Source organism: Etheostoma cragini, chromosome 7 (genome assembly GCF_013103735.1).
Source record: "Etheostoma cragini isolate CJK2018 chromosome 7, CSU_Ecrag_1.0, whole genome shotgun sequence".
In the NCBI taxonomy this organism is placed as follows: Eukaryota; Metazoa; Chordata; class Actinopteri; order Perciformes; family Percidae; genus Etheostoma; species Etheostoma cragini.
The window spans coordinates 19,921,608-19,942,230 of record NC_048413.1 but is presented as its reverse complement, the minus strand read 5'-3'; the positions used below and the strand labels follow the sequence as shown (position 1 = coordinate 19,942,230).

The 20,623-nt window shown below is 40.9% G+C and overlaps 3 protein-coding genes and 1 non-coding gene across 9 annotated transcripts in view; 3 read left to right on the top strand and 1 right to left on the bottom strand.

Annotated features, from left to right (window-relative positions):
- The window catches only part of prkar2aa (protein kinase, cAMP-dependent, regulatory, type II, alpha A), a 49,843-nt gene extending 35,192 nt beyond the window's left edge, over positions 1 to 14,651 (top strand). For 5 of the 6 annotated variants that reach the window (XM_034876926.1, XM_034876925.1, XM_034876922.1 and 2 more), the window contains exons 4-11: positions 2,084 to 2,220; positions 5,143 to 5,249; positions 9,823 to 9,964; positions 10,598 to 10,699; positions 11,207 to 11,281; positions 11,396 to 11,461; positions 12,256 to 12,394; positions 13,383 to 14,651. In XM_034876926.1, the coding sequence (XP_034732817.1) occupies positions 2,084 to 2,220; positions 5,143 to 5,249; positions 9,823 to 9,964; positions 10,598 to 10,699; positions 11,207 to 11,281; positions 11,396 to 11,461; positions 12,256 to 12,394; positions 13,383 to 13,507 (893 nt within the window). In that variant the 3' untranslated portion in view covers positions 13,508 to 14,651. The remainder of the gene's footprint in view (positions 1 to 2,083; positions 2,221 to 5,142; positions 5,250 to 9,822; positions 9,965 to 10,597; positions 10,700 to 11,206; positions 11,282 to 11,395; positions 11,462 to 12,255; positions 12,395 to 13,382) is intronic. The other variant, XR_004657309.1, reaches the window with a different exon arrangement.
- Positions 6,445 to 20,623, bottom strand: part of si:dkey-20d21.12 (uncharacterized protein LOC556245 homolog) — an 18,516-nt gene continuing 4,337 nt past the window's right edge. Inside the window, exon 5 of the transcript XR_004657310.1 lies at positions 6,445 to 6,456. The gene's annotated coding sequence lies outside the window, so the exon portion shown is untranslated. The remainder of the gene's footprint in view (positions 6,457 to 20,623) is intronic.
- On the top strand, positions 14,853 to 20,223 carry LOC117948198 (N-alpha-acetyltransferase 80). The gene is made up of 3 exons (XM_034877727.1): positions 14,853 to 15,006; positions 18,740 to 19,475; positions 19,557 to 20,223. Exons 1-3 carry the CDS (start codon positions 15,002 to 15,004, stop codon positions 19,755 to 19,757), a joined length of 942 nt encoding a protein of 313 aa, XP_034733618.1. The 5' UTR covers positions 14,853 to 15,001; the 3' UTR covers positions 19,758 to 20,223.
- LOC117948395 lies at positions 16,033 to 16,148 on the top strand. Its single transcript, XR_004657429.1, has one exon. It is a non-coding gene; the product is annotated as a U5 spliceosomal RNA (small nuclear RNA).

The window sequence follows — 20,623 nt, the reverse complement described above, 5'->3', positions numbered from 1 at the left end:
TGGTATTGGTATTAGGAAGTACTGGAGTTCATGCACCAATCCAATTGTTTTGCTAAGGATTCTCCTCCTCCTCAGTATTATTATTCTTCTCTATGTAAAACCCCCTCTGAAGCCTAAACCGTATGTGGTGGTGGTGTGCCATTTTCACGACTGGTCCAAAACTCTGCAAAGACCTCAGATGCAAACATTGACCCATTGCCACCACTAGATGGCACTATAGCAAAAAAAACGTGTTTGGCCCTATAATTTAAAAATATTTTATTGTTTTTGCGTGTTTTTGCCTATAACTCCAACAATATAGATCACACATTAAAAATCTTCACATCCACGTGTTCATTACATCAAGCTGGGTCACATGATAAAGGCCACGGCCATTTCTGATTAAATTTAATTACACAATATTGCGCTAAGCGCAAAACCTACTTTTTGGCACTCGTCCTAGGCTGTGTGACAGATCCGCACAAAACCTGGTAGGATGGCCCTGTCAGAAAGTATAAAGAATTTTGCTACGCTAACGTATGCGCATTTGACAACCAAACCAATTTTCTATTGTAAGCTACCAAACACATATATCTCTGCCAAATTATACTTTATCAGCAAAAGACTTGGGAGCATTGTTCCCCTTCTCTCTGCAATGGTCACGCCCAAATTTGGTGAAGATTGGCCTTTAGAGCGCTATAATCAACATTCGTTGATTTTGCCGCGAAATACAATGCAATTAAATGGGAATTTTGCAGTTGCAATATCTCTGCCACAGTAAATACTTTCAACACCAAAACTGTGATTTTTTTTTTTTCATGCCACTCGGCTCTTTACCAAATTTGGTAAAGATAGGCCATTAGGGGGCATTAAAATCAATGTAGACCATTTTGGGCCATTTTATCCCTTCTGAGGTCGAGTGCGTTGTACATGACGCCAAACAGCACTAGTAGAAACGTACCGTCTTTTGGAGCTAAAAGCTAACAGTGGCCCCGTTCTGCTGATGTCTTTGTTGTCTTTCTATCCCTTACAGAAGGTGTTGTATCCGGCCTAAAAGCCCAGAGTTTTTCGGGATCATTGTGCTATTAATCCTTACTGTTACGTGCACCTCTCCATACTTCTCAACGTTTGCCTCCCCGCCGTTTCGCTTTGGGTTCCACTTTTGTGCGCTCCTCGGGTCATTTGGGACGACTTGTACGGGGAGGCTTGGACCCCGTTTTGATTGCTTTCACTTCTAGTTTATGTTCTTTTTCTGTTATAACTGTCAAACTGGATTAATAAAAAGAAAGTTTTATAGCATTCATTGTTTGTGTTTGTTCATGTTTCACAAAGAGTTTAACCTGAGCCAGACCGACAACAAAGATAGAAACATATCACATCCATACAGGGATAGTAATATACAGTTGTTAAAACATAAGAAAATATATACAGACTGGTCTCGGATCAGTAATCTGTATCGGCCGATACACAAGTTCAGGTATCAGAATAGTTATCGGGTAGCAAAAAATGTTTCGTCACCTGATGGATATCTGTTGTGTAGAACATGCAGACGTATTGTATTTACTGTAAATCAGTTTAGAATCACAATCATCTGTAAGTGCAGGTAAATTATAACAAACCTCTGCTAATATACTCAGAATTTATAATAGTTCAGTTGAATATATAATGATAAATGTTGTGTGTTATTTTATGAAATTGTGTAATGTCCCAAAAAATTTGAACTGGTACCGAATGACTAATGATTTCTTATATCACAAGAAACAAATGTCAGTCTGTCAAGGCCAACAATGAACATTTTTTTACTACTTGTTCCCCATCTACAAATGTAGTGGTAGTGTACTGATGACAAGGTTGTCACTGAGTTGCATGAAACCTGTTGGCTTGCCTGTTGTTGTTTTTATCTTTGTTGCCAAGGTAATTTTAGGTTTTTCCAAAAGCTCATGTCATTTACACTTAGTTGTTACTGTGTCTTAATGAGTTTCTGAACATGTCAAGAATACATTCTTACCTAGATTGTATCCTCTGTCTAATAACAATGTAATCACACATGATCTGTTAACGCAGATGTTAATATGTTAAGTGGGTTTACATGTCTTCCCTCTAGTGTGCGCGGAGGCGTTCAACCCGGACGAGGACGAAGAGGATTCGGAGCCCAGAGTGGTTCACCCAAAAACAGATGAACAGCGCTGCAGACTGCAGGAGTCATGCCGAGACATCCTACTCTTCAAAACACTAGATCAGGTAAAAATCACATACATACACAAAAAGAGAGATGTACACACAGCTTAGATCTTCAGGGACTCCTTGTGCTCTATATGAAAGCGTCGGCATTCATTATGGACCCACCACCTGTTGGAGGAACCAATGGGGTTGGGTGCGCTGCCACATGGGTGGCATGGTGTTTGTGCATATGCACCAAGCAAGAGTTCAGAGTATTCAGCCTTCTTGGAGACCTTGAATGGAGTCCTGTATGGGGCTCCAGTAAGAGACTGTTCTGCTGCGGGACTTCAACGCACACGTGGTGATGATGGAGATACCTGGAGAGGTCTGATTGGGAGGAACGGCCTCCCTGATCCAAACCAGAGTGGTTGTCTGTTGTTGGACTTTTGTGCTAGTCATGGATTTTCTATAACAACCACCATGTTTGAACATAGGGATAATCATAAGTGTACGGGGTATCAGAGCACCCTAGGCCAAAGGTCAATGATTGATTTTAGTATCGTTTCATCTGATCTGAGGCCGTATGTTTTGGACACTCTGGTGAAGAGAGGGGCAGAGCTGTCAGCTGATCCCCATCTGGTGGTAGGTTGGGTCAGGGGGTGGAGGAAGACTCTGGACAGACCTGGTAAGCCCAAACGGGTGGTCTGGGTAAATTGGGAACGTCTGGAGAAAGGCCCCTGTCCGACGGACTTTCATCTCACACCTCCGGCGCAGCTATTCATGCATTCCTGTGGAGGCTGGGGGCGTTGAACCTGAGTGGACAATGTTCAAGTTTCCATTGCTGAGGCTGCGGCAGGGAGCTGTGGTCTTAGGGTCTTAGGTGCCTCAAGGGGCGGTAACCCAAGAACACCCTAATGGACACCAGTGGTCAGAGAAGCCGTCCGACTGAAGACAGCCCCTATATTTCCGGGATATGTTAGCCCAGAGGACTCCAGAGGCAGTTGCAAGGTACCGAGCTAACACGTCCTTTGTGGTAGAGGCAGAGCGGGAGGATGATTGGGGATTGTTATCAATTTCCCTGTTGGAGGTTGTTGAGGTAGACAAACTACTCTACAGTGGAAAAGACCCAGAGACTGATGAGATCCGTCAAGAAATGCTGAAAGCTCTGGGTGTGGAGGGGCTGTCTTGGTTGACACGTCTCTTTAACATTGCGTGGAAGTCTGGGACAGTGCCTAAGGAGTGGCAGACCGAGTAGGTTGTTACCCTCTTCAAAAAGGGGGACCAGAGGGTGTGTGCCAATTACACGGGTATCACACTTCTCAGCCAACCTCCTCATCTAAGTCTACTCCATGGTGCTGGAAAGGAGGGTTTGGCCGATATTCAAACCTCTGATTGAAGAGGAACGATGCAGATTCTGTCCTGGATGTGGAACAACGGACCTGATCTTTACTCTTGCAAGGATTTTGGAGGGAGCCTGGGAGTATGCCTGCCCAGTCTACATGTGTTTTGTGGATCTGGAGAAAACGTATAACCGGGTCCCCCAGGAGTCTCTGTGGGAGGTGCTGCTGGAGTATGGGGTAAGGGGGTCCCTTCTCAGGGCCATCCAATCTCTGAATAAAGCGAGAGCTGTGTCCGGGTTCTCGGCAGTAAGTCGGACTCGTTCCAGGTGAGGGTTGGCCTCCGCCAGGGCTACGCTTTGTCACCAATCCTGTTTGTAATATTTATGGACAGGATATCGAGGCCTAGTCCGGGTGGGGAGGGGTTGCAGTTCACTGGGCTCTGGATCTCATTAGTGCTTTTTGCAGATGATGTGGTCCTGACCAAATTTTGCTTTTTGCGTCCGGAGCTGGAAAAGGTTTGGAATTCCATGAACTACATACTTAATTATACAGAACATGTACCAAATATTTGCTTCATTAATATATGATGGAGCAAAATACATCACACCGCAAACTACAGCTGCAACAGCAAGGAACATTCTGTGTTTCATAAAAGTAGTAGTAACAGCATAAGTGTGCATTCAATTTTTTTTACAATGTACAGGGGTTTCCCTTCTGCTCTCTCTGTGTTATAACATCCCTTTACTCTCCTCAAGGACCACACTTAGAAGCAGCTGCTCTTGGGGAAGGTCAGATGATAAATTTGTACAAAAAACACAAAATGCAAAAGATAAAAATACAGTTCACTACATGAACTGCAGAGAAAAGGGTCACATAAGTACTCGTTAAACATATTTGCACATGTACATTGTTCCATACAACAATACAAGCTCTACTTGTCTTATGTCTAGAAACCTAAAGTCACAGAACGCCCAAGTTACGATGTTCTTATGTGCTTTGATTTTTGTTTGGGTTAACAAAACTAATATAAACCTTCCTATATTTGGGCATAACTAGATTGTCTTGCGTGTTTTCCAAAAAGCAATTCCAACAATCATATACAGTATGTCTGTGTGATGTCGCTGTATTTGATTAATCCATTTGTTTAGCCTGAAACTGAATTTCAGAATTTTAAAACCTATTTCTGTTTTTTTATCATCTATTATCTGCTACGATAAATCTATGACATTAGGATGGACTCAACTCTCAGAGCCACCAATATTTTTCTGAAAATGCATACGCTGGTAAAACAAGGAGAAAGTGTCCCCTCTTCATTCAGGAACATTTAGCATTTTACTTAAGCAGTTGCACATTTTGTTTTCCCATCTTGTATGTATTTAAATATTTGTTCTTATATTCTTATATTTTATTCTTATATTTTATTATTATTTCATGTATATTGTATGTATGTATGTATATTTTGTTTTTCCCATGCGCTGCTGTAACACTGTAATTTCCCATTTTTTGGGATCAATAAATATCTATCTATCTAACAGCACTCCCATGAGCTACAGTAGATGTCATTTTGAGCTCCTAGTTGGACTCCACAAACACATTTCCACTGTTGCTCCTTCTTCCTCCACTTCATCTGTGTATGACTTACTCCCTCTCGTCCCCCATTTAGGAGCAGTTCTCGGAGGTGCTGGACGCCATGTTTGAATTACGAGTTCAGCCCCTGGAGCACGTCATCGACCAGGGAGACGATGGAGACAACTTCTACGTCATAGAGAGGTATAAGGCGGATGCCTGTGTTGACACAGATGCTGCAAGTTTGTTTTTGTGACCCTAATGACAGAAAAGCTGTTAAAAACAATAGACGAAGGCGAGGATGATGCCTGTGTGCGCAATTAATTTTAATCCTGATCATGGTCCTACTTTGGTCACAAGGTTCACCAGTTTACCAGTACATCCAACCTTTTGTCCCGTCTGTGTGGTTTTTCAAACAGCAGTGACCAGTGCTAGTTAGTGTCTGTTAACTCACAGGGCTCTAGAGTGCGACTAACATTTTTCCTCTAGATTGGACCGGTGCACCTAATGTCCTTGCATCTGCTGCCTCTCAACAGACAAAGCAAAGTTGTTTATATCGATATGGTTTAATTTTGCGTTATATGACCCATTTCTTCTATAAAACCGTGCCTGTGTTATTATCTGTCCTCGCAGCCCCTCCCCCATTCACTCACTCCGAGGTTCCTAGAAACGGAGAAAGAGCGGCAACGACACCGGTCCACACTTCTGACATTTGTCCACAGTTTTAATTGTTATTAACACAGCTGTATATTGTTAACCAGGAGAGGCAAACCTGTATTTGTACCAGTGTTTCCACCGGTAACTCTGCTATGGCGGCGGCCATGGCAAAAAACACAGAAGAAGTTATTGAATGCAACTAACTTCAGTTTGTAGAGTAATAGCATGTGAGACGGACCCTGCTGGACCCAATCATAATTAGTCAGCTGTCACTCTGAGTACGTCCATAGCACTCCCCCTCTCTCCCTGGCTCTTTTAATCAGTTTTTGTTGAAAACAACTGAAGGAGCTTTCACACATTTAAAAAGATTAAAAAAAAAAAAATCCTAGGTTATTTATTTCAGATAATTTTCATTTACATGTGTTGCAGCTGCATGTATGTACAACATACAACTTCAACATAAGAGGAATGTAGCACAATATGGATGTGAAAGCAGTTCTAAATAGCCTATGTGACTATAAAATTTGTTTTGGTTAAAATCAACAAATAATCATGATAATTAATCGTAATCTCAATATTGATCAAAATAATCATGATTATCGTTTTGGCCATAATCGTACAGCCCTACTAAACAAAATCCCATACAGTTGAATCTAATAGTGTTATTAATTAAAAAGTATAGTTTCCTAAAAGGTAATTTTAGTTACAGGATGGATGCAATAAATAATAGTGGATGGTGTGGACCACTAAAAACCTTAAAGATTTACAAGACTGCAGCCGTTTTGGTGGTCTTTACAGTTGGGCTTGTGTTGATTTTCGCTCAACTGTTTATGATTGTGCTAAATGGACTGTATTTATGTAACGCTTTCTAGTCTCAAACACTTAAAGTGCTTTACATACTTCAGGCATCATCCACCCCATTCCTACACATTTATATACTGACGCTCATCAGATTAACATTCACGTACATAACATTCCGAACATTCACACACCCAGCATCTAAAGCATTTTGCACTTTCCCGAGAACAGCTAGACATGTAGACTCCAGGGGTCGAGGATCGAACCGCCAACCTTCCAATTGGCTCTTCTTAGTCACAGCCGCCCAACCACCTTATGGTGTTGTGTATGTCTGTGCCCATCTATACACCACCTATAAAGGCTGTGTTTAATGTTCCTCCAATATTGCTAATGTAAATGTTGCTGTGTACACAGGCCTTCGCAGTACAGGTTTTATAGCCCGGGCTGGAATACAATGACGAAGTTGCTGGAACATTAAAATGGCCCCCCTTTATCTTCCTAAAACACATTTTGAGTTAAGAACTGTCCGTTACAACTTTTTCTACTAGCAAAAGACCTCAAGATGTCGGTTCTTATCTTCTGCTACCAAACTGAAAACAGGCCAGTGTTTGGCTGGTCATTGTTTATTCCATCATTTTAGCACCCTGGTTTAGTTAGTTCCACTTGTTGTTTGCTATCGTTCAATCTGCATACAAACCTTTTAAGAGTAGGCTCCCTGTACAAGAGATGTGCGATGACCTTTACAAGCAGCGCGCCTGCCTATAGTCATATGCTATCCTGGGATTTTCCCTGGCCTGGGAAAGCGTAGGTGTTAGCTAAGGTCACCAGCAGTGTGGGGTATGAGCATGGACACACACAGAGATAGAGGGATAAACCAAAATGAAAAAGAAAAGCAGGAAAGAAAACGGGTAACATACAATGAGTACCACATTGTTTAATATGTCCTATTTTTATAATGTGTAATTCAACTTTATGTAAACATCTCCTCTGCATTCCTGTTAACATATCATAATGCTAGTCATTAACAGACTCAAAAATGGCACATCTTGACAATTTTATTAGACCTAAAAGGAGGCTGAAAGTATAACTGTACCCTCCAAATATCCAGCTGGCCCCTGTGCTACTATGGTAAGGAAAACCCTTCACTAACAAACCTAAACAATCCGTTCTGAAGCCTTGAATACAGGAAGTAACTGGAAATTACTCAGGAGCCCTACGGGATCAGGGGTGAATACACAATTGGAGGCATGATATGTACAATGTTAAAAGGATCATTATGGTACTCAGATCTGATTATCTGAATTATGTTTGAATCAGCTGTAACTTAAAGCTATAGTGCGTAGTTTCTGCCCCCCCATGAGGAATTCTAAGTAATGACAACAACACTGTCGGTGCATTTACATGACACAAGCCTTCGGTGTCCTCGCACCACTCCCACCTCTTCTCCATGTAGTTGCCAGTAGCAGTTATCCAGTCAAATCAAGGAGGACATGAAGGTTAAAAAAAAAACTTAGATCTTTTAGAAGAGGTAAATATATTGTCAATGTTATGTCCACTTTGTCTCCAAAGCTGCTGTTTTCTTTTCTCCGCGTTGACGTAAGTTCATCATGTGAACTACGTGCGAATGTTGTCGGGGTACACCATTTTGTAAACATAGCCAAACTGAGAAATAGAGAGATTTTTGGTACAAATGGGCTTAATTAGCTTTGCAACAACTCATTGCCAATGGCTTTAATGTAATGGGCATTCATCAATAAAAAATTATCACGCACTATAGATTTAATCATAGTTAATTTGTACATATTTTAATATTCCATCAAAAAGTCATCACTAGTTCAAATATCAATATCATAACTATTATCAAGATGCCTTGCCCAAGGGTTGACTTGACAGAAAGTCCTATTTATACACACAGGTAGGTGAGGTACTCAATATATTGAGCTTCTTCGGGGTATTGATTTAACATGACAGTTAAAGTGGTTAATAAAAAATCTTGGCTCTTTCTTTTTCATCTGTCCTTCTGAGCTCAAACAGATTTATTGTGTTTAATTTATTCATGGTCACTGCTTTCACACCTACAGTACTTCGTCTGTTTAATCAAGAGCCAGCAGCACAGTATTTTAAACGGTGTTTAGATGGTATCCCTTAACTTTATTCAGGTAGACAAAGACACAAGTGATCAATGTACCCATTGTCATGGTAATCCAGTCAAACCAAGTCAATACTAACACACCAGCAAGGGTTTTAGCACAGTAAGCAGCCAATGGGAGGACTAGTTCTCTTACATAATGACTGGTTAATCCTGCATAGGAATAACTGCACTGCAAATTACCCTCCCCAGGTTTAATCCTCATACACAGAGAGAGAGAGGGAAGGGGGGAGACAGTACTGCTCTACTGAAATATTAATATACTGTGTGTATACTATCACAAATCCATACAACCATGACAAACATGTTTTGATTCTGTTCATGCAGATATGCAAAAGTGAACATTGCTACACTGAATTGCTCTCACCTTTTGATATTGTCAAGTTATGCGCTTGTATGAGAAGCTTCTACTTTAATAGCAATATGCACAAAATTATACACATTCGTGCACCCACACAAACACCGTCAGGGATTTGCTCACCAAGTCTGCTAAACTGACACATGGTCCTGCCCGGAAACTAGGCCTGCAAGATTAATCGTTAGATCGCTATCTCGATTCACCCTGTTCACGATTCAATTTTAAAATATCTTTGATTTAAAAAAAAAAAATTTACAAAAAGATTCTCATGTGATTTTACGAGCGACTGCATCACAAACGCCACTACTTTCTTCTGTGAGTTTTAAACATAGACATTGTATAAAATAGGTTTATAAAGCGCTCTCCCTTCTCTTCATTGAAGCCTTTATGTTTACAGGCTTGTGGTGATGCGCAATGTGCTATAAGTGCCAAAAAAAATCTGTTTGGTACTGCCAATTTCTTTTTTTTTTGTTATGGTCATAAAAATCTGGAGAGAATCTGGATATCCATTTTAAGCAAAAAAAATCATGGTTCATATTTTTCCCCGAGTACCTGTAGCTACAGAGCTACAGGTACAATTTGTTATTAGATATCTTTTTAAACCAGTCAGTAGGTCAATAAACACTGATCTACTTTATTAGCTCTATTAAATCCATCAGTCATTTGAATTTATTAATTTTTTTTTTTTTTTTTTTTCCGTTGGCTGTTTTTTTTCTGTTTGCCTCATTCCCTAACACTCTCTCTCTCTCTCTCTCTCTCTCTCTCTCTCTCTCTCTCTCTATCTCTCTCTCTCTCTCTCTCTCTCTCTCTCACAGGGGTGTGTATGACATAATTGTAATGGGAATAACGGTGGGTCAGTATGACAATAAAGGCAGCTTCGGCGAGCTGGCACTCATGTACAACACACCACGCGCTGCAACCATCGTCGCCACCCAAGAGGGGGCACTATGGGGACTGGTAAGAACATTTTAATGGGATGTGTGATTCTCTAGATCAGGGGTTTTCAACGTTTTTTAGGCCAAGGACTTCTTTGCTGAAAGAGAAGTGGAGCAGGGACCCCCTACTACATATAAGGTTTACAATTTAGTTGCAAATTAAACTGGACCTACAATAACGTGTACTGCGGCCTAAAGCCTTTACACATACCTTTTATATGGTGCTTACAATAAGCTTTTAAAATAAAATTCTTTGGCATATTCATGTATTTATACATAATGTTAAAATGTGGCACAATAAATCTTTAAGCCTAACTGTGTATGTGGATGGCTACCTAAGGTCAACCTTAGCTGTAGGCCAGAAAGCAGAAACATTTTTTTGCTCTGTCAGTCGATTTCTAACTGCAAGTGCTATCTTTTCTAAATCTTAAAAACTCAGTTTCAAACAGTTTCCCTCTAGTTGTCTCCTTATGAATGCATTGTTAGCAGGTTAGGAACAGTTTATGTGACCAAATACAGTACATGTTAAGAATGGAGTCCTGTAATCTATGAATGGAGCCGGGCTCTGCTCTGATGGTTCATGCTGCTGCAGCGCCTCCCTGTGGCCGAGCATAGGAGGAGCAGCAGCTTGATTACTCTTGTTTGTTTTCCCAAGGACCGGGCCACATTTCGTAGACTCATTGTGAAGAACAATTACAAGAAGAGGAGGATGTACGAGTCTTTCATTGAGTCAGTGCCATTACTCAAATCACTGGAGGTGAGTTGACTGGTTGCGGGCTAGTTGGAAAATCCTCCCGGCAGTTTTTGTCTCTCCCTGCCTCTCTCCTTCCCAGGCTGTTTTTTCAGAATCCGACTATACAGTGGGTCATGCAACAGCATCACATGTGAAGCTAGCCATCCAGCTAACAGCAAAACACCAGCCAGTTTATAGTGGAAATAATTCTGTTCTTACTCAGTGACAAACTGTATATTTAGTTCAAATGGCTAAGAATGTACTTAAACATGAATGCCACTTTTACAAAACTTCCCCACAACACTGTTTTTGATGAACAATCACCTACCTACCAAGCTTAAAATGTTAATAACCCAGAAGTAGGGTGAAAGGTCTAAAGCAAGAGCACCGTAGGAAAAGATGGAGGGACTGATAGAGGGAAGTCTGCTGAAGGAGGTCGTCATCTGCTGGCATAGTCAATGAAACAATTATCTCTCCTCCCAACATTTCTCATCTCTCAACCTCTGTCTCACCCCCTCGTTTTCTGACCAGGCGAACGAGAGGATGAAGATAGTAGATGTATTAGGATCGAAGCAGTTCCCAGATGGTGAGCGCATCATCACACAGGTAAGACATGTATATAGCTGTGGTTAAATTCAGCAATGAAAAGTTTCAATATACACATACAGTATGCACATACTTTACGTGTATTTATATGTTGTCTGTTTTCTTTCTTCGAAGGGAGATAAGGCTGAATGCTTCTTTATAGTTGAATCAGGAGAGGTCAAGATCATGATCAAGAGTAAAGTAAGATACTTCCGCTCACCTTCCTCATTTCTCTATTTCACTCAGAGACCATGTACGTATACGTTTTACACATCTCTAGCAGCATTGATTCGGCTGTATTTAGTTGTTTAAAAGAAAGGCCATCTCACATAATAGAAAGGAAGAAAATATTCAGCCACTCTCAGGCATCAGCTTTTGGTTGCCCAAATTGACAATACGTTTAATTGCACGTTTAATTCTCCAGCTTCCGTTCAATTGCGTTGCCTGTAGCTATCTCTTCATGGCAAACACGCGTGTGTTGAAAGTGGTCGCACAACAGCTGAAATGTTGTTGCGCACGAACGTAGTGTTAAAACTTAACAGAGACAACCAATTAAATATTGACTTCTTTTGAAGTAAGATTTTCCAGTTTTGTAAGTTTTGATTTGTTTTTATATATATTAAAAAAAAAACAAAAAAAAACAAATATTGAACAGGTGGTTTCCTAAAGGGGCGACCAGAGGCCACAAAATGGTTGCCAATTGACTCAATCTGGTTGCCACGGGCAACCGGTCAACAATTACTGTTGAGTCCTGACTGATTAGATTTTCCCTACAAGGTAGTTTCCATGCAGGACATTCTGACAATGACAACCCACACTCTCCAGTATCAACCACCAGAGTACAATTTCTTTTTTTTCTTTCTGGTTATGCCTAGCAACAGCAGCAATCACAATTGTCTGCTCAGATGCCGAGTGCTTCTCCCTGGGGGGGAAGAGGGGGAAAAAAAGGTGCTCATTGGTTGCTAACCTTTAATCCTCCCCTCTCTTCCCTGCAGACAAAGGCCGACCATGCAGACAATGCGGAGGTGGAGATAACGCGCTGTAGCAGGGGTCAGTACTTCGGGGAGCTGGCCTTGGTCACTAACAAGCCCCGGGCTGCCTCGGCCTACGCAGTGGGAAATGTCAAGTGTGTGGGTAAGACAAAATACTCTTTGACACACGTTAAACGCAATTGTCAGCATCGATGCTAACGCTGCTCACAAAACATAAGGAAGTCAAATGTATGTATAAAGTGGCTGGGTTTTTAATTTCCACCAATATCTGGGGATGTGATACCTGCATCAGAAGCACCCATGAACGTTTTCTTATGTGATTATATTCAAATTGTTCTGACATATGTTTTTGTTTTGTGTTTCGCTTTTTGCTCACTCATTATTATAGTTTGCACACTAAGTGTTTTAGGGAGCTACAATTTTAAATGATTCAATAAATCCATGGTAGATAGTTAAAACTAAAATTAAAAGCAATTAATAAGCACAATTCAAACCACTTAACCTAAGCAGAGATATGAAGTGGCATTTGAGTTTTGATTCATTCATTCATGAGTGGGGATTGGCTCTTTATCTCGTCTGTCATCACCTTGTGCTTTTTGTTGATTAAAGGCCGTTCTGTAATTCTTTCACCTCTTTAAAGTGGGTGCAGTAATTAAGGCTCAGTGGATGAGTATTTACCTAATGCTAATTGCACTGCTTTTATTTGTTTATTCGCACAGGTAATGTTTTTCATAGTTAACGTAGTAGTGTTTGTCAGTAGTGAGTCACTTCCCTTTGTGCTTCCATATTGTCTCTCTTTCAGCATTAACCCCACACACACTGTCAGTACACTCACCTACCTGCCTGTGTTGTCATTTAGTGTACTTTCTGTTTAATATACTAACAGTACATTAGCCTCTTTCCAACAGGTGCTCGATTTTGAAATGGAGAAAGATGTCACTTAACCACACTGCAGCAACATATTCTGTCTGTTGTACTCTTATCATTCTCCCTGTCCTGTCGCACTGTAAAAGATGAGCATGACTGTAACATGACGGGGTTCCTGTAAATACATTTTTCTCTCTCTCTCTCTCTCTCTCTCTCTCTCTCTCTCTCTCTCTCTCTCTCTCTCTCTCTGTGTGTGTGTGTAGTAATAGACGTGCAGGCGTTTGAGCGTCTTCTGGGTTCCTGTAAGGAGATTATGAAGAGGAACATCGCCCACTATGAGGAGCAGCTGGTGGCCCTGTTCGGCTCCAGCATGGACCTGAGAGACTGAGCCTCCCACATCACCCTCCGTGCCTTCTAACACACACACACACACACACACACACACACACATACATGTATGTCCTCTCACATAACTCAGTGGCTATACAGACTCATAATAAGCTCTACACAGAACGTACAAACTCATAAGAAATTGTACTTGGCTCACCAGCAGGTACATAAATTCCTACACAGTATGAACACACTCACATACTTTTACACCTATGTAGGCACTGAGACCCACCTCACGTAGTCTGCCCCTCCTCGTGCACATGCTAGTTCAACACACTCCTCGAAAGCTCAGACGCACACACAGAGCAAGCTAATGGCGTCACAGCTCGTCCCTTGAGGAATCTCCAACCTCTCAGTATGAATGTCTTTGCTGCGATGACCTTAATACAGGTTACATAGTGTACACATAAAATACACACACAAACACACACACACACACACACACGTTCATAAACACATAATCATGCTTCACAAGTGCAGGCTTTTCATTCACATAGGACACACACACAGGGGTAAAGATACATTTACTCAAAAACACATAGGCAGCCACACTTGCAAAAACGAACACATTGTGGTAAATGGAGACGAAAAACTTTTAAAATCTCTGAAAAGGAAAATGAATCAAAATGCAAAAAAAGAAAGAAAAGTTTAAAGACAGATACGTTTTAGAAACATTTTATGAAGATACAAAACAGAAGCTTTGATAAAATATTATTTAAATAATAAAAAAAGTGTTTCCTCTTTGGGAGCCCGGGGTGCAGAACTTTGTGAGCGTGCTCCATTTCTTCCTCTACTGTTGTTGATTGAGTTGAGTTAGTTCTGGTGATTATTGCAGTACCACAGAAGAAGCAGTGATAACAATAAAAACCCTACGTTTTCTGGGCCATTGTTATTCTATCATGGACGCCACAATTCATTGTATTGAATTAATTATTATTGTATTGTTATTATATATTCATTTATTATTTTTTTGTTTTACTTTGACCAATTATGATAAAATTCACCACCTCTGACAAAATGTAAAAACAGGAAAAGAAAATTCTAATAAAAACATTAGTGCTTATTTCTCCTTGATTATCCTTGAATGAGTTGTTCTGGATTTAAGAAAAACTGAAAAAATAAAGCAAACATTTTGTTAAAAATCTTGCCTCTTTTTATGATTTAACCATGTACTTTACACGTGCAACAAACTTGACCGTGCTATACATACAACAGCAATTGTAGTTCCAGTATATTAGAAGACCGGCCTTATGTTATGTAATAACACTCCCATCCGCAGGGTGGCAGACATGACTCCTTAGACCAGTGAGGAGATGAGCAGCAACATTTCCTCCTTTTTAATGAAGAGGACACGGTTAGGAACTGATCGTGGAGCAGCTATTATAGCTGCTGTCCCACGTTGCAAGAAGAAAAGCCGACCACAGGTCAGCTGTCAGTCAAAACACACGTGCACTCTGAGGAGGACGAGCACCGGGGACCAGTCGCGAGACTAATGATGTAGGTAACGTTACAGTGTGATGAGAAACAAACGAGTGAAGGATTTTGTTCGCTAATAAACTGTAAACGTGTGGTTCCTCCTGGTATTTAACAAATGTCAGTCACTGCACTGCATCCACTTCTAAAGCTTAATCAAGCTAATGAGCTAGCCAACAGTACTACCAACTGCCAATTTAGTAGTCTTATTACCTTACATGGAAGTGGAAGCCAACAAGAGAGTAGCTCAGGGCTTACAAAGCGCCCCAAGTATAGTTTTCCTACCAAGGCCAGCCCACAGCTCAAGTTGTTGCATGTCTTTAATGAGACCATAGACCGTTAATATATGAAACACTTGTTACAGCAGGCTTTCTTTAAATCGTTATTTACGTTTTTAAGGGCACGCAGACACAGGACTACCTACTTGTTGCGGCTGCTGGATATTAATATTTAGGCGTATTGTAGTTTAAATGGATATGGTATTTGTGTTTCTTACTCGTGTACCAAATGCTTTATTTACTGACCACTGCAGGTAACAGATTTGCTGGATCAAGAGCAAAACTGAAAAAGGGTCACTCGTCGTTACAAGTGGATCCGACTATAATACTTTGTTTACCGAGTTCACTTTTTATTTTAATTTACCGAGTTAAATTAAATAATTTCAGAATATGAGTTCACTGTATCGAAATAATGCATGGGCGTGTAATAAGAAAAAGAACACTATGTTCCGGGCGGAGATGTGTACCGATATGTACGTTTCATACAAACGAGTTTTAACATAAGAAAACGTGTTGACAATGAAGAGGCGTGGACATGGTCGCCTTGTTCCCATAATGCATAGCGTGCGTGTAGCTTTATTTGTAAAAAGTAAACGATTTAAACTTATATTTTGCTCAAAACGTTGCGATACGGTTAGTATCATATAAACACTTAATATTTCTGTCGGACACAATGTAATTGATATGTACTTCAAAATGTGTGTCAATGAAACGTAACAGAGGAAGCTCAGACGGTGAATGGGGTGCTGGCACTTTCCGATACAACGTCAGTACACTCTTGTTTCTCTTCAGATCGTATAAATCTTTCGCCTTTTACTAAAGATTTCCGTGGAGAGGAGCATTATGAGTATAAACTAATTTTTTGATGCCCTGCTTTATTGCGGGGCTTCCTCACTTGTCTAAAATGAACGATTATCATTGAAACGTGAGATATGCGTAGATGTTCTGTGTTGAGACATAGAATCGCATTAATGCCAAGCACCACAATTATTGATAACAAGATACTTTTACATCCATAAATTACTATTTTCGAATATAGGCCCTCACATGTTTGTTGAAAATAACTTTGACCCATTATCATTAACAACGATAGTGACATTTTGTCATCTACTAAATGTAATAATCTAACTTTTGCATTGATGTGTGTAAGCAAATGTAGAAGGCCTCATCAGCTACACTAAATAAATGAATGCTGGTAAACTCCTACCTTAAAATACTCACCCTATAGTATAAATGGTTAAACATTTAAAAAAATACTGATGTGTATCTGAAGTGTCATCATGTCAAGTAAATGCAGTATGTGAAGGATTTTGATAGGTTGACATCTCTGTGATTATCAGTCATAGCCAATTTCCTGTTTCATGTTTCTAACACCCTCTTTTTGTGTACATGTTGTGAGAATGTAAAATTGCGTTGAGTCGGCAGTAGCACATTCTGAACTGCTTGACAGTTTTGCTTCAGGTTTTCTCTCTCTTCATACCTTTTAGTTTTTTTTGAAGATACCTTTTACATTTTTTAAATTAGTTTTTCGTTTCGGCAGTACAAAAATGAATCTCGAAATATTTGAATCAAGCCAATTTTTCCAAACATTTTAGATTTGCGTAGTTTTTTCTTTGAATAATTAAGAACTCTGTGAAAACAGGGAATCTCCTCAGTGTTTCTTCACAGCTTTAAGATAAACTCCATTCTGTGTCTCTGCTTCCTTAAGCTGATTTTAAGGCCTAATAGAGTCTGAGAATTCATCCTGTTAGAAAACCGCTTTACCGATTATGAGGGAACTGTACGAATCCATCACAGTTTACACTTTTTGAGGAATGTGTGCGTACAAAAATCAAGTAAATAAGCTAACAGATTAAAAACAGAACAGAAACCAGTATACTTTTTAGATATCTTTACAGCATTGTAGTTCAGCCTATTCCAGTAACGGTGGGTGGATGTGTTAGATAAAGTCTATTTCCTTATTCAGACTTGTTTTTTCCCACCCATCATATTTTAGCACACTGTAGATCCTTTCTGCAAGTCATCCAAAAAGAATTACACCAAAAAGGTTGCTCCTCTGCCTGGTGGTCCTTGTAGGGCGTCTCTGGCTCAGCTCTCCATCATCAGACTGGGTTTAGCTTCCACCAGGATCAGCTTTACTTTCACACTGTCAGCGTATTGTTTCTCAAATGGGATGCTCATGCTCATTGTGTACCGTACATAGTTTTTTTTTCAAAGTTCTGATAAATTCTATTTAGCAATCAATAGATTCAGTTACCCAGCAACAATGTTGATTATTGATTAATCCTTTAGGTCACTTTCCATGGGAACAATCCAAAAGAAATCCATGGTTCTCAGTCTTTTAGGAAATTAGACTGAATATCTTTAGGTACAAGCAATTGTTAAACTGTTGATTTGAGAATTGTGATGGCCATTTTTGGTACTTTGTTTTGATTTTTTACGTACCAGCCATTAATCGAGAAAATAATCAACACATTGATCAAATAATAAATGAATTGTTAGTCACAGCCCTGTTTTAGAGCTTGGTTGCATGGTGACCTGAGGGTTACTTTTATGACTGAAAGTTGTTCTGTAGTCACACCAAACCTGCATGGGGATAAACGACTCGCTCCTGAACACTGACCCTTTCCTCTGTATCCACTTATTATGTGTCCACAAACAAGGCACACAACTCCCAACACTGTAGCAGTCTGTTACAGAAAAACTTAAAGGTTGCAGTGGAAACAGGAAGTTTAGACGGAGAATAGATGGAGATCATCTCTCTGGTTGTATCCTCCTGCATGTGTCTCCTCTTACAGCAGAACTGTCAGGATACCGCATCGTTACACATCTGCTTCAGGTGTGCTGTCTGGTTTATCTGTCTGATTTATTTCATGTCAGAGTTAGGGCTGCACAATATGAGGAAAATACGCAATAACATTGTTGAATATCACAATAACGATATTACTTGGGATAAACAAACAGATTTCAAAGTGTAGTCACTTCTGCATTTCTGCTGCTTTCCGTATTCTTCTAAAATACATCCAATTGCTTCTTTAATTTAAAACAAATAAACTAAAATAATTTCCAACAGTGTTTTATTGAACAATTTGAACATTAAATAAACTTTAAAAACCCACAAAGGCACCACTTGAAAAAGAATTAGTTACATTTTAAACTGCAGTTTCTACTGCTCCTTTCTTTTAACTGACACAAAGTCTTTGAGCGTCTTTAGTGATATGGTTATTACGCCGGTTGATTCCGCAATGACAATAAAACTTTTATAAAAAAAGGATATTGTGCAGCCCTAGTTAAAGTGCATCTTTGATCAGTCAGACCTCCAGACCTCCTGAATGTGACGTGGTCAGACTAATCACAGAAATAAGGAGCTGCTTGTTCCAAACCTTTTCTAACATCTTGTGTCTTCACACACTAACATTTGACACTAAGCTGTAGGAGTTGAATGAAGACTGACTTTAGTTAAACCCTGGTCACCGCAGGTCTGAGCCAATAACCTCTACCACTTCCAAACCGGAGAGCAGAGGTGAGCAGAACGTTGAGCCGAAGCCCATCTCAACATCACACTGTCAGACACCATATGTTGACAAAGTCTGTGAGAGCTCAACATTGGATGGAGAAGTTAAAGAGAAGCTGCACACGGCCTCCGAACAACCAGAGAGGATCCGTGTGGTTCCGATCTACCGGCGTCCGGACCTGCTGCTTCCCTGCGCAGACCTGGTCAACTCTGAGTGGCAGAGGAGCCAGGCGGCCCGGGTTCACTCTCTGCAGAAGTCCTGTCCAGAATTCCCCGTCTGCCTTGTTCTGCTGCAGGGCCAAAGAGAGACGGAGCGGCTGCTCGGCCACGCCCGGCTGTCCCAGGTCGTGGGTCACAGCAGCAGCTTGTTCGTCGAGTCGGTGGTGGTGTCCAAGGCGGAGCGCGGGAAGGGCCACGGCCGCACTCTGATGGAGGAGACTGAGCGCTACGCCAAAAGCAGAGGGTTCAAGCGCCTGTGCCTGACAACCCACGATAAGCAGCACTTCTACGCCCACCTTGGCTACGTGCTGTCAATGCCGGTGCAGAACGCAGGCGCCATGACGGCGTTTGTTCCCATGGAGACTCTTTTGAGGTTCTCCAGAATGCCGAGTGGAGAGGCGAGCACACAGAAACCAACACGGACAAAGATGGATGCTCAAGTATCTCAAGGAGGACCCTCCATCCCTCCACCACCACCACCTGCCCCCCCTTTTTCCATCCCTCCACCACCACCACCACCTCCCACTTCTTCCATCCCTCCACCACCTCCTCCCTCCATCCCTCCACCACCACCACCACCACCCTCTTGTTCCATCCCTCCCCCACCACCACCACCTCCCTCCTCTTCCATCCCTCCACCACCACCACCACCCCCTTCCTCCATCCCTCCTCCACCTCCTCAGCTTGTAGTTCAGACTCTGACTGAAACTCCCTACAGAGACGCCAAAGGCGTTCCCATCTATTGGATGCACAAAGACATTTGACAAACACACAATCAGATGTACTAAGGAACGCGTTCACCAATGCACAAATGTATATTTATGCAGACCGAAACATATGTAGATATGACATATGAAGGACTCACACCATTACCGGTCTCTCAAACAGAGAATGAGTAATATGCAGCGTGGAAAGATGGAAAGGTTTTATTAAGCCAAAGAAATACAGAAAACACTCCTGCGTTTACACATTCATTCACTGTTGGTCCACATGTAGACACACTCAGTCTCTCAAGCTCAGTCTACAGTATAAAGGCATGTGTCTTGGGCTGAAACACCAAGACAATAACACAACAATACAATACAGAAGCGGACACACAAAAGCATTATGTGCAAATGTCTTATTTTCATCATTCTTGTGAAATACTTTGTGAAGAAGACAAATGTGTTGCTTTGTTGCTGGTTAGGTTCACCCATCCCTTGTTGTCACTTCCAAATTCCTGGTTTAGATGAACATTAAACTTGTAATACAAAAGAATATGTCTTGAGCCAGGTTAAAGCAACAATTCCTAATTTCCACCTGTAGTCCCTGATAATTTAGAGAGAAACAGACAACCCAACCAATGGCATTACGTTTGCCCTTTGAGCAGTTCCGCTCCTGATAAATATTGTAAATCCAGTCTATATGTGCTGCTATTAAATAGGGATTTGTGGTTTGAATGTGCCTTGTTGAACAGCCAGAGAACCGAAGCCTTAATGAAGTTCTAAAGACTTCATTTATATTGATGCATGTTATAACTCTTTTCAATAAGGGAAAATTATGGGAATAAAGCAAAATGTTCATAACATATTACCAAATTCCTTAGTCTTTATTTTTACTTTTTCTGTGTGTCTTGGGGGGGGGGGGGGGG

Bases quoted from the DNA above. Each gene is read 5' to 3' on its own strand.
- LOC117948198 (XM_034877727.1), top strand. The intron at 19,476-19,556 runs GCCCCCCCTTTT...CCCTCCATCCCT, and splicing joins TCCCTCCACCACCACCACCT to CCACCACCACCACCACCACC.